This window comes from Orycteropus afer, unplaced genomic scaffold (assembly GCF_000298275.1).
Source record: "Orycteropus afer afer isolate SDZICR_OR568_19922 unplaced genomic scaffold, OryAfe1.0 scaffold00097, whole genome shotgun sequence".
NCBI lineage: Eukaryota > Metazoa > Chordata > Mammalia > Tubulidentata > Orycteropodidae > Orycteropus > Orycteropus afer.
In genome coordinates, this window is record NW_006921684.1 from 6,593,693 (window position 1) to 6,606,169 (window position 12,477).

Genomic DNA, 12,477 nt, shown 5'->3' on the forward strand with positions numbered 1-12,477 from the left:
CCCCTGCTTGGCCGCCTGCGCCCCGGGGAGGCTGCCCGCGCGTGACGGGACCAGCAGCATGAGCAGCGGCTACAGCAGCCTGGAGGAGGACTCCGAGGACTTCTTCTTCACCGCCAGGACCTCCTTCTTCAGGAGAGCGCCCCAGGGCAAGCCTCGTGTTGGCCAACAAGTGAGTGGTGCGCGCGGGGTGGCCCGCGGCCCCATCGCTCCCGGGGGTCCTGCGGTTCCTCTCCTCCTGACTTCACGAGGCTCCGTGGGGGCCCGCGGGGATGCTCCTCGGGTAGAAGGAGGCCTCGGAGAAGTGGTTTCTACCTCTTTGAATCCTGAGGACTTGCTTTGAGTTTGTGCATGTGGGTGTGGGAGTGTTCACATAGGTCAACCTGGACGAGGGAAGGAGGAGGAAGAACGCGGAGGCTGAGGCGACCGCGTCTGCCTTCCGCGCCAGATGGCCTCTGCGGCTCTGCCTCGGGGCTGCTTGTGGCCGCCGCCCTCCTGGCGGAGCCCGGGCGCTTAGCTGGCTGCGGGGGAGCAGTTCCCCGGGCCACTCCCGGCGTTTCCTCCGTGTCCAGGGAACGCCCTTCGCGCCCCTCCTGCATTAACGGTTGGGTCGGCGTGCCAGCCCTTACTGTTGGTCTTCTCAGTGGCCTGTGGCTCTCTGATTGGCTTGAGGGGGTTGGGTAATAGGTATAGAGGTGGCTGCAGTGACCTGGCCGGCCCTAACTTCTTGGTCCGGGCGCGTCTGAGGAAGACCGAAGGAATCGCGGGGCATTGTAAATGTTGGTTGCATGAGTCAAAGTCGTGCGTTTCCTGTGAAGTCAGGTTTATAAGTGCCTACAATGTTTTGCAAAGTTCTGGGGCTAGGTAAATATTAGCGCTCGAGCTAAGCTTTAGGCTGGTTTCTTCCATTTTTGGAGGAAGCATGCCGTGGGAAGCTTTGACTTGGGAAAAGATGGAAAGGGAGCTTGGGCGGGTTTTGCCGACCGTGACAGTGTTTTTTAGGGAGGCCTTCCCAAAACAGCACTTCGGCGGGACTTCCAAGTCTGGCACTTGAACCCTTCTGGCCCTGGGAGCTGCACCAGGGAGCCCTGCCAACCCAGTCATGCTCACATCAGATTAGAGAAGGCTATAATGGAACAAATTTGTTGCTTTTAAAGAACAGCAGGCGCGCACAAAACATTTCTAACAGATTTAGTCCTGCAGACTAGAAGCGAGAAAAATCGTTCAGGGGCCCGGATGATGAGTTTAGGGGGTGGTGAGGCAGCAATTTGTCAGGGTTTCCTTGCCAGAGCTTTTAAGTTTATTTAACCACATTCATAGCTCAAATTTCTTTTTTTTCTTTCTTTTTCCTTTTTATTGTGATTTGGGTGAAAATTTACAGAGCAAATACACTTTCCAAAATACAGCATTTCACATACATTTTGTCTCATGACATTGACCACAATTTACTATAATGCAACCTCTCCTCTCCTACTTCCTCCCAATAGTTACCTCTTCCCAGTGTCCATCCCTCCATGCACTCCTGCCCCCTGAGCTGTCTCCCTGTGCTTAGGCAGCCCTTCTTTCTCCCATGATTGTTCTCTCCAAGGAGTGTATCTACCTCAGGTAAATGTTCAACTCATATGCCTGTCTATTGTTTGGATGGAAGCCACGGGCGTGCATTCAATTCCAGACCTGAAGGGCAGCTAGGGGCCATAGTCTCAGTGGTTCCGCCAGGCTCTAACGGGCCAGCAAACCTGTTAAATTTCTTTTTAAGATTCGGAAGTTCTAGTCTTTTCAACCTCTTTAAGTTCCAAACCAGGAGGGGAAGAGGGGACAGCAAAGGGCAAGAGCGAAATCTAGTGTGCTTATTCGTTAACAGCAGTTAATCGAAAGTGATGTTCAAGTGTAGTAGTTTTCCCATCTTTGTTGTTTCTGAGGCTTAAGGCTGCACTATTTATTAGTCACTTTGATTAATCTCTTATTTTCAGTGGAGTGTATTTTAATGGCTGAGATTGCGGAAAGTTTGGAAGCCAGACCTGCCTCCCTCCTCCATAGGTTGTAGAATTGTATTTCCTTGTACTTTTTTTTTTTCTTGGCAGTCATTGCTCTCTCTAATTTCTTTCCTTTCTCCCCTCTGTGTTTTCTCCTTCCACTTATGTTGTTACCATTTGATATGCAGTTGTCAGAGATGATTATAATAGTTTGAAGTTTATTCCAGAGATGGCTAGTCATCTCTAGAAATTTGCTGGTTCTTGGATTCTTCTGGTGTGAGACGTTACTTGACAGGGTCAGAGTATCCAGATTGGAATCGAATGGGAATCCTTCAGTGCTTTAAGATAAAAGCATCATCTTTTTTCTTCCTAGGTGTGTGTGTGTGTGTATACATACACAGTGTTTTTCATGTTACACTCACTAATTTATGTAATATTCATTTAGCATATATATTATGCTCATTCACATAATGTTTGTTCATTGAGTATTTAAAACTAGTCTAGAGTATTAAGTATTTTCAAGTATTGTGCTGGAAAATCAGGATAGTAAAACCTAGTTCTTTGCTGAAGAGATACTACCTGTATTCTGAAGCTTTGTTGCCAGTTTATTTTCCCTTTTAATATAACACTTGCAAAGTGCCTAGATACAGGACTTAATTGACAGGTGAAGAAAGTGTTCTAAACTTTGACACTTAGAAGGGAAATTTATTTTATTCAAGGAAGTGACTGAGTAGTGAGTCTGTTACATTCTTGATAAGATTTTTGAGTTAAGTAAAACATGATAAATATGAAGCAAAGCGCACTTCTTTTTTTTTTTTTTTTAAAGCTTTAACAGTTAGTTTGTTTTCTCACAGTTAGGAGGCTAGAAGACCTAATTCAGGGTGCTGGCTTCTAGGGGAAGGCTTTCTCTCTGCGGCTCTGGAGGAAGGTCCTTGTCTTGTCTTTCTGAGCTACTGCTCCTTGGCAGTCTACATGTAGCTTGACATCTCTCTTCCCCTAGCAGGGCACTCTTAATGCAGAAAATTTCATTCACTTAAGGTTGGGTAAGCCTTTGTTTTATTAAATGTTAGTGATCATAAGGAAAAGATAAGCATTTCTGGCATAAAATGTGATAAAATCTTTCCTCCAGAAAGATGGAAAGAGAGTTATTGCTATAGGAGCTATTATTGATAATAGTTATTTTTTTTTTGGGGGGGGGTTGCTGTACTACCTGGTGGAGAAGGTAGGAAAATGTGGTTTTTAGAATTCTTGAAAATATCCAGAGAAAGCAAGATGTTTGTGGTACATGCAGGATGGGGAGAAAGGGTGGGGGTACTAGGCGTTTCTTCTCTTGCCAGGCAAAGGAACATGCCCCAGTTCTTTCTGTCTCCCACCTTCTTTCTATCTCCAACAGTAAATAAAACACCTTCTCTAGTTTAGAAATAAAGAAAATGTTAACCTCTTTTTTCTTATTTTGATACCTTGTTCTATTAAAAAAAGAAAACGGTTGAAAACCATTATATGGATATACAATGAAAGAACATATGGCCCTTTTATAGCAGTTTTAATATCATATTTGTACTGTATCCTCAAGGCCTGGACCAGTATCTGAAACACAATTGTTCAGTGTATACAGGTCAATGAATTAATGCTTTCCTGGTTTGGTAATAATTGGCTCTTTATTGTTTTCAAAAATCATCTTATGATGCTTCTAAGGATCCTCTAAAACCTTAACCTAATGAATGGGGAGACATGGTTAAGTGACCTGCTGAAAGGCCCAGACTTAGGGGAAGGGCTGGAACTTAGGTCTTCTGATTCAAATCCTGTTCTTCTTTTTGTTGCTCTCTTGGCTATAATTTTTTTTTTTTTTAAATCCATTTGCCTTTTGTAAATAGGAGCATCTATAATTTAGGAGTTTCTTAAAAATTCTACATATAAGGAACTCTGGTGGTGTAGTGGATAAGGCATTTAGCTGCTAACCAGAAGATCAGAGGTTCAAACCCACCAACCACTCCGTGGAAGGAAGATGGGTTAATCTACTTCCATAAGGATTTAGAGTCTTGGAAACCTAGTGTGTGTGTATGGGGCGGGGGTTGCTATGAGTCGGAATCACCTTGATGGCAGTGAGTTTGGTTATCCTACGGATAAGGTTCTGGGTGGCACAGACCGTTTGCACTCAGCTATAAACCAAAAGGTTGGTGGTTTGAATCTAGCCAGCAGCACTGCAGAAGATAGGTCTGGTGATACGCTCTCGAAAGGTTATAACCTTGAAAACCCTTTGCCTTTCTACTCTGCAAATATGGGGTTGCCATGAGTCAGCATTGACTCAATAGCAATGTTTGTTTTTTTAATCCTACATATATTTTCATTACCATGTCCATAATTTATATGTGGATTTAATTTATCGTGGATTCACTGTTTCAGAGGATCTACCTGGTGGTTTCAGGCAGAACCATAGACAATACTTAGTTGTGTAACTCATAATTTGCCTATTATGGTTTTCTAATACAATCAACCTACATATAAATACAGGACCCATTCAGGACACATAGAAATGGCCTACAATCATTTATGTAATTGATTGCAGCACACCTTGCCTCAAAGCTTTTTCTTTCTGAGCCTTTGGTAGTTAATAAGAATAAGGAAATAAGACACTGATTTTGATTAAATTATAATAATCGGGAAGTATTGAAAAGCTTGAGATTGTCTTCTAAACCATGCTCAAGTTTTAACCATTTTTCCTGAGGGATTGTTAAGTAAGGCAAGCCAGTGAGATTCCCCACAACAGGCCTCAAATGTCGCCCTTGGTGTTTTCCCCTTATCATAGTTTAAATATTTTTGTGGCTCTTTATTTGGTTCTGTGTCTTATTGTTAGAACCAACAGCAGTGAGTTACACTGTTTTACTCAGTGTTTCCATTAGAAGTTTTGAAGGTAGATCACTGGGGGCAAAGGTAGGTTGGCTGTTACTTAAACTGATTTTTAATCCTTACATTATTGGATGTAAACATATCCACTAGTCATTTGGACCAAGGTGATTTGGGTCACTATGAGTAGGAATCAACTCCCTGGCAATGGGAGTGTTTGTTTTTTTTAAGGCGATTAGCACGCCTCATCCCTATTCTGATATAGTCCTTTCTTATACATTATTAATCCGTTGGAATAATGTGTATGTGTACTTAGGACTCACAAAGCCATATTCCATTAACTGAATTTCAAAAGAAAATTAGTCACTGATCTTATATACCTCTGTATATGAATAGTGTTCTTTACCTCATTCCTCTTTCTGGCTGACTTGCAAGATTTGGAACTATTTGGAAAGCAGTGACACAAAACATTTATGAAAAGAAAGACTAAAAATATCCGATAATGTGGTTATTCTTTTTCGACTTCCTTTGGCAGTCAGTGCATGTCATTCTATAAACAATCTTTTTCTGGGAGAAAAATGAGGCTGACCAAATGCTTTTTAGTGTGGCCTCATTACCAACTCCTAGCCCTAAGCATCAGCCTTTGATTCCTTCCCCACCCCACCCCCAGCATAAGTACCTGTCTTCCCAGTTTGAGTTTATATATGGGTTTACTTCTAATTTGGCTCAAGGCCATTCATTAGTCAGTTCAGAAAGGATGGCTAAAAGACAGAATAGGGTATGTGAAACAAAAACAACAACAAAACCAAACCAGTCCTGGGACAATTGAGTCAGGTCCCACTCATTGTGACCTCACATGTTACAGAGCAGAATTGCACCGTAGGGTTTTCTTGGCTGGGATCTTATGGAAGCAGATCACCAGGCTTTTCTTCCTTGGTGCCCCGAGTGTGTTTGAACTGCCAACCTGTAAGTTAATAGTCTACTATTGCAAACTGCTCCTGTGGTCAAAGGTCACTTGGGGGCCTTCGATGTATGATGATGTTGTTATTGTTGTTCGGTGCCATCACGTTGATTTTGGACTCATAGCAACCCCATGTGACAGAGTAGAACTGCCCCATAGAGTTTTCTAAGTTATAGTCTTTATGAGGTAGGGTAGTGGGTAAGGCATTTGGCTGCTAATCAGAAGGTTGGCAGTTCAAACCCACCAGCTGCTCTGAAGAAGGAAAATGAGGCAATCTACTTCTGTAAAGATTTATAGCCTTGGAAACCCAGTGGGGGTCGCTATGAATCAAAATCAATTTGATGCCAGTGCTTTGGTATGGTTTGGTTTGCACTCTCCTTCACAAGGAGCTCTGGTGATACTGTGGTTAAAGCATTGTGCTGCTACAACCAAAAGATTGGAGGTTTGAACCACCAGCTGCTCCGTGGGAGAGAGAGATGGGAATCTGCCTCCTGAAAGATTTACAGCATTGGAAACCCTAAGGGGCAGTTCTATTCTGTCCTGTAGGGTTGCTGTGAGTCAGAATCAATTTAGTGGCAGTGAGTAATCGCCTTTGCATGTTAATTGAAGTCTCACCTTTTTAGAGATATCTCCCAGAACTTTCAGTTTAAAGTAGGTAATTTCTGTCCTCTTAAAGCTTTCTGTTCTTTCCCTTCATAACAATAATTATAGCTTGTAATTATACATTATTTAATGTCTCTGCCAGGAGACATAAGGACAGAGACCTGGTCATTTTATTCACAGCTGTTTACCAAGCACATAAAGTAAATGCCTGGCACTTGGTAGACTCTCAGTAAATATTTGTTGAATGAATGAAAGCCTGCTCATTTTGGATAGATGTCCCAGTACTTTGTGCTTTTAGTTTTCTGTTGTATACAAGTTACATACATTTTTCCCCTTCTCCCAATCAAACCTTCAGCCTTCATAGTATCTTACCCTTTGTTGTTGTTGTTGTTGTTTGCCAATCTTACCCTTAGTAGACATTTAAAAATGGATATTTCTGATATGTTGTGACTAGGTATAAAAAAAACTCAGCCAAACCCACTGCCACTGAGTTAATTCTGACTCATAGGACCCTTCAGGACAGAGTAGAACTGCTCCGTAGGGTTTCCAAGGCTATAAATCTTTACAGAAGCAGATTACCACTTCTTTCTCCCACAGATCGGATCGGCTGCTGACCTTTGGGTTCACGGCTAGGTAGATACAACTTGCTTTATATATTTTCCTCTTATTTTAAGAAAGCCTATTATTCATTAATTCAGTCAAAAATGTATTGAGGGCCTACCACCCAGCGGTGGCTTGGAAGACAGGCCTGTTGTTGTTGTTGTCGTTACGTGCCATTGAGTCTGACCCGACTCATAGCGACCTCTCCTTGGGTTTCTGAGGCAGTATCACTACGAAAGTAGATTTCCCCATCTTCCTTCCGAGGAGTGACTGATGGGTTTGAACCGGCAGCCTTCTGGTTAGCAGTCAGGTGCCTTAGGCACTATGCAGTCTTGAAAAGCCTGTGGAGCACTTCTGTTCTGCACACATGGGTTGCCATGAGTTGAAATTAGGGCAACTAAGAACAACGACCACATGCCTGACACTGTTCTAGGCTCTGGATATAAAGCAGTGAACAAAACAGTCACTAGCCTTGTTAGTAATGTATTTATTTTTTTTAAAAAAAAGCTTACCAAATGGACAAATTAAAACATTTCTCTAATTTTCCTTTAAAGAGCTTGCCCCTTAGCATGTTTAAAGGAAACTTCTAATTGTTTACAGTTTCTCAGGAACACAGCTATTGTGTAAGTGTGGTAAAGCTATATACACCTATTTAGACTAAAAAGTTGACTGATAAGTGTTTCCCTGTAAAATAAGTCATATTTACCAATGACATTTGTTATAAAATTGTAGATGACTCTGTTCCAACAGAAACATAATCATTTTCGAGAATGTAATAACTTAAACCAGAGTTATCCAAACTCCTGAAAGATTGATTTTCCAGGTTTCTCTTCATAGTTTAGTTGTGGTTTGGATTATTAAATCGCCTTTTGTTTTTTTTTTGAGCTTGTTATTATTAAAGCAGAGAGGGCCAGGTATATATTAGGAAGGATGTCAGAGCCCATGAAAAATTACTAAACTGTGAGATGCATGTAAAAATGTTACAGATATTACAGTTGATACTGGGATGGAAGTAACTATAAAATGTCATGGTGATCTGTCAAGGCGATCATGCTTCTGATCCGCTTTAACTTCACGAGGGGGAAGGAGAATCTAGATCAACAGACCAGGCTGATTTCTATAACGCAGAGAGAGGTCAGACACGCCTCCATGTGCCAACCTTTTTACCAATTCTGACATCAGTTGTTCCTTCCACAGCACTCTCTACTTTTCTGCTGGGTTCAATAATTCGTTGCAGTGGCCACAAAGAACTCACAGACAGTACTCACAGTTATGGGGTTGATTAGGGAAGTAATAAGTTACAATTCAGAATCAGAATTGACTCAGAATACAGTTCTTTAGTCAGGAGAGCTTCTGAGCACTGCAGGCACGCCTCTCTCTGGTCCTTGGCCTTTCCCTGTTTAGACAAGTGTTTCAAAGCTCTTTAAGTCGGCTAGTAAGTGCCCAGAGGCACCCTACTCCATCAGCAAGCCTCCTGCCCAAGGTGCTCAGCTTTCTCTCTGAGGGCCAGAAAATCCACTGTGCTTCCTGCTTGCCTCCTAGGTCTTGTGTCTCTGCTGCTGCCAATTGTCTGCTACTTCTTGCTGTCTCTTGACATCCTTGGTGTTACAACTCTTTTTCTCTATCTCCTTGGTCTAGGAGGTTATCAGTGCAAGGAATCTTGGGTACTACTTCTGGCTCTTTCTTGGTGATTGTGGGGTCCCCCTTCTCTGCCTCTGGGTGGCTCATTGTAAGCTTAGCAGGATGGCAAAATTGACCAGTCCCCTTATTAGGGTTCCATATGCCTTATTTGCATGGCCTCACCTCCACAAATGTGCCATGTACCTCATTTGCATTATTAGCTAGCTTTCCAATTCCAATGAGGGCCACAAGCATCTCATTTGCATAGTGCCATCCAGTCACTTGGTGCGACTTAAAAAGACTTGTTAGAAAGGACATATTAAGTAATTTGCTGCACCACACCATCATTCTAGAGATATGCTGTCCAATATAGAAGTCACTATCCACATGTTTGAAACGTGGCTAGTTGGAATTGAGGTGTGCTGCAAGTATAAAGCACTCTGGTGGTATAGTGCCTCAGGCATTTGACCACCAACCAGAAGGCTGTCGTTTCAAACCCACCAGCCACTCCTCGGAAGAAAGATTGGGCCATCTACTTCCATAGAGGTACCGCCTTGGAAACCCAAGAATGGGTCGCTGTGAGTCAAATCAACTTGATGGCAGTGAGTTTGGTTTTTTGGTATTTTGGGCATAATACAAAAGAACGTAAAATATCTCATAATAATATTTTATATTACATAGTGAAATGATAGTATTTTGTATATATTAGGGTAAATAAAATTACTTTCACCTGTTTTTTTTAATTTGTTATAAAAATTTATTTTGTTGTTGAAAAATATACACAACAGAACTTAAACCAATTCAACAGTTTCTGCATGTACAATTCTCTCTCACTGCCGTCAAGTTGGATCTGACTCACAGTGACCCCTCCTTGGGTTTCCGAGGCAGTATCTCTACAGAAGTAGATTGCCCAGTCTTCTTTCTGAGGAGTGGCTGGTGCGTTTGAACTGCCAGCCTTCTGGTTAGCAGTCAAGTGCCTTAAGCGCTACCAGAGCTCCTGTGTACAATTCAGTGGCACTGATTATATTCTTCGTGTTGTATAACCATTTTCATCCAAACTTTCTAAATTGTTTCTCTCCCATCATAAACTCACTGTCCCCTGAGCTTCTATCTAATCTTTCGAGTTGCTGTTGTCAATTTGATCCCATATAGGTAGTTCTTTTAAAGAACACAAGGCTTTCACTTGTTTATTTTTGACGTGGCTGTTGGAAAATTGAAAATTACATGTGTAACTTGCATTGTATTCCTACTAGACCGTGCTGTACTAAAGCAGAACTGGTAGCCCTTGCCATGGGTTTGGATCTTCATTGTCTGGCTGGCTGCAGGTGGACTGATGGGATACCAGCCATGTGTGCTGGGGAGATTTTTCTCTGTAAAAGGAAGTTGCTCTTTACTGTTTTGAGTATCTTGGGTCACAGATACCAACATTTTAGGGTTGTGAAACTTTTGTGTGGGGAGTTTTCTTCTTTTTTTCACATATTAGCTGATAGGGTGAAAACAGTCCTAATGGCATTCTAACGCCAACGCCTACCTTCAGTTTGCAGAGAGAATAGGCCTCATTATTTCATAGAATATTAAAACAGCAAGCTTAACATGTATTTTTTGGACCATAATTGCTAACTGCTGCTACATGATTTAGTCAACTAAGAATAATTTACTAATTATATATTGCAGCACTTTTATTTCTTTTTCCAGATGCTAAACAAAGTGAGATAATTAGAGGAAAAAAGGATACATTTGGGAATTGGAGACCAGAAAAATAGGTTTAGAAGATCTTGAATTTCAGAGTGTCAGAATGCAGTCAGCAGCGTGTTTGTGTGAGATTAATGCAGTTTATGCACAGTATGTGTGTGTGTGTGTTTGTAGTACTCGTGAACATAGTTTTCTAAATTCATTTCTGAAATATTTATTGAATATTTATAATATGCTAAAACCCTAGGTGTTAGGGATTCTGTGGTATAGAAAATAGAGATGAAAGCTGTCCTAGGAAGCTTAGGTAGTGGCCTGGATAGATCATGTCTCACCTGTGGTAAGGAACAGGATTTTAGTTCAAAGCTGGCTCTATCTTTGTTTTGTATACTCTAAAAGAATCAGTGATTTCTCATAAGTGTGCCATTTTTAATGGAAACATTTTAAGCATTGGGTTTTATAGATAGCTAAAGCAGTATGTTCTTTAATTTTATAAGAAAATAATAACTATAAAAAAGGAAGGAGCTCTGGTGGTGTAGTGCCCAAGGCATCTGACTGCTAACCAGAAGGCTGGCAGTTCAAACCCACCAGCCACTCCTTGGAAGGAAGGTTGGACAATCTACTTCCGTAGTGATACCGCCTGGGAAACCCAAGGAGGGGTTGCTATGAGTTGGATCTGACTCGGCGGCAGTGAGTTTGGTTTTTTTGGTTTTATAAAAAAGGACATGAGAATGTTTGGGAAACAATTATTTTACTATTCTAATGAAGTTTTGGGAGCCCCTGGGTGATGGAAATGGTTGATGTGATTGGCTGATAACTGAGAGGTTGAAAGTTTCAGTCCACACAGAGACATCTCGGAAGAAAGGCCTAGTGATTAACTTGTGAAAAAATTAGCTGTGGAAACCCTATGGAACACAGTTCTACTCTGACAAACATAGGGTAGCCATAAGTTGAAATGGACTAGAAATAGATTCGACTGCAACTGGTAATGTAATTAGCATATTGCTGAATTGTTTTCTAGTCTTTTCATTGATCTGTTTCGTATACATATAATCATACTGTATGTACACATTAGAATCTTGCTGTTTAAACCTTGAATTATGGAGTTTTGCTGCTTGATCGTAGCTCTCATTTTGATGTCTGCTTTATAATTTATTGAGTAGACATACTGTTATTCCGCAGTATTGCAGAACTTGGATTTTTCCAATTTTTGGTATAATGATAACATTGTAGTGAACATTTGAGCATGAAGTTTTTTTTTTAATAGATTAATTGTTTAGGACAAAAGTATGAGAAAGGAATTCTGAGTATGAGGGTATAGCTAGTTTTATGCCTCTAGTATATTGTCACGTTTTGGTGACATTTTAAATTAGTTTTATTGTATCCTGAGCTTCATTGGATATAATCATTAAAATAGAGGAAAAAACAATCACTTCATTGTTTTTTAAGTTGCTTTTCTTTAGTTGACAGTGAACTTAGTACTTTATATACTTTTGTGTGGCTCTTCCTCCTTGTATGACCATTGCTCATGGCCTTTGGCCATTTATCTGTTAGGTAATGCTTTTGAGAGAAAACTACTCTTCTTGAGCCCTAAGCGTATTTAGCAAAGCAGATGGTTCCCTTTTTTGCAGTCAACTGAACATCAGGTTATTTTTTGACTTACTGTTTGTTCTAAAGGGGCATTACATATTCTGGTATTTTGAAATACTTTAGAATGTGTTTCAGGCTGACATCACTGAAACTCTGGCAAAATTATTTGCTTGTTACTTCTCTAATTACGACATAGGAAAGGCATTGCTAAGAAGGCATCACCATCCTGTGAATAAATTGCTGGAATAAATTGGGTGGGGAGTTGGATGATGTGTTTTTTACTAATCATGTTGAAAAGGGGTGACTGGAAGTTCCTGTTTATCTTTGAATTTTCCTAAGTTTAGGTCTAGTTTTCTAATCATCCCTGTAGAATTCAGAGGAATCTTAAGTTACCTTAAAAAGAAACTCTGAAAACCAAACTAAAATCCACTGCCATTGAGTTGATCCCTATTCATAGCAACCCCTGTTGGGTTTTCAAGGCTGTAAATCTTTACTGGAGTAGACTGCTTCATCTTCCTTCTGTGGAGCAGCTGATGGATTACAACCGATGACCTTCTGGTTAGCAGCTAAATGCCTTAACCGCTATACCGCCAAAAAAAA

At 41.0% G+C, this 12,477-nt stretch overlaps 1 protein-coding gene across 1 annotated transcript in view; it reads left to right on the forward strand.

Moving 5' to 3' along the window:
• Positions 1-58: 58 nt before the first annotated feature.
• RASSF3 (Ras association domain family member 3) overlaps positions 59-12,477 on the forward strand; it is a 112,358-nt gene continuing 99,939 nt past the window's right edge. Inside the window, exon 1 of the mRNA XM_007942736.1 lies at positions 59-169. Coding sequence (XP_007940927.1) covers positions 59-169 — 111 coding nt within the window. The remainder of the gene's footprint in view (positions 170-12,477) is intronic.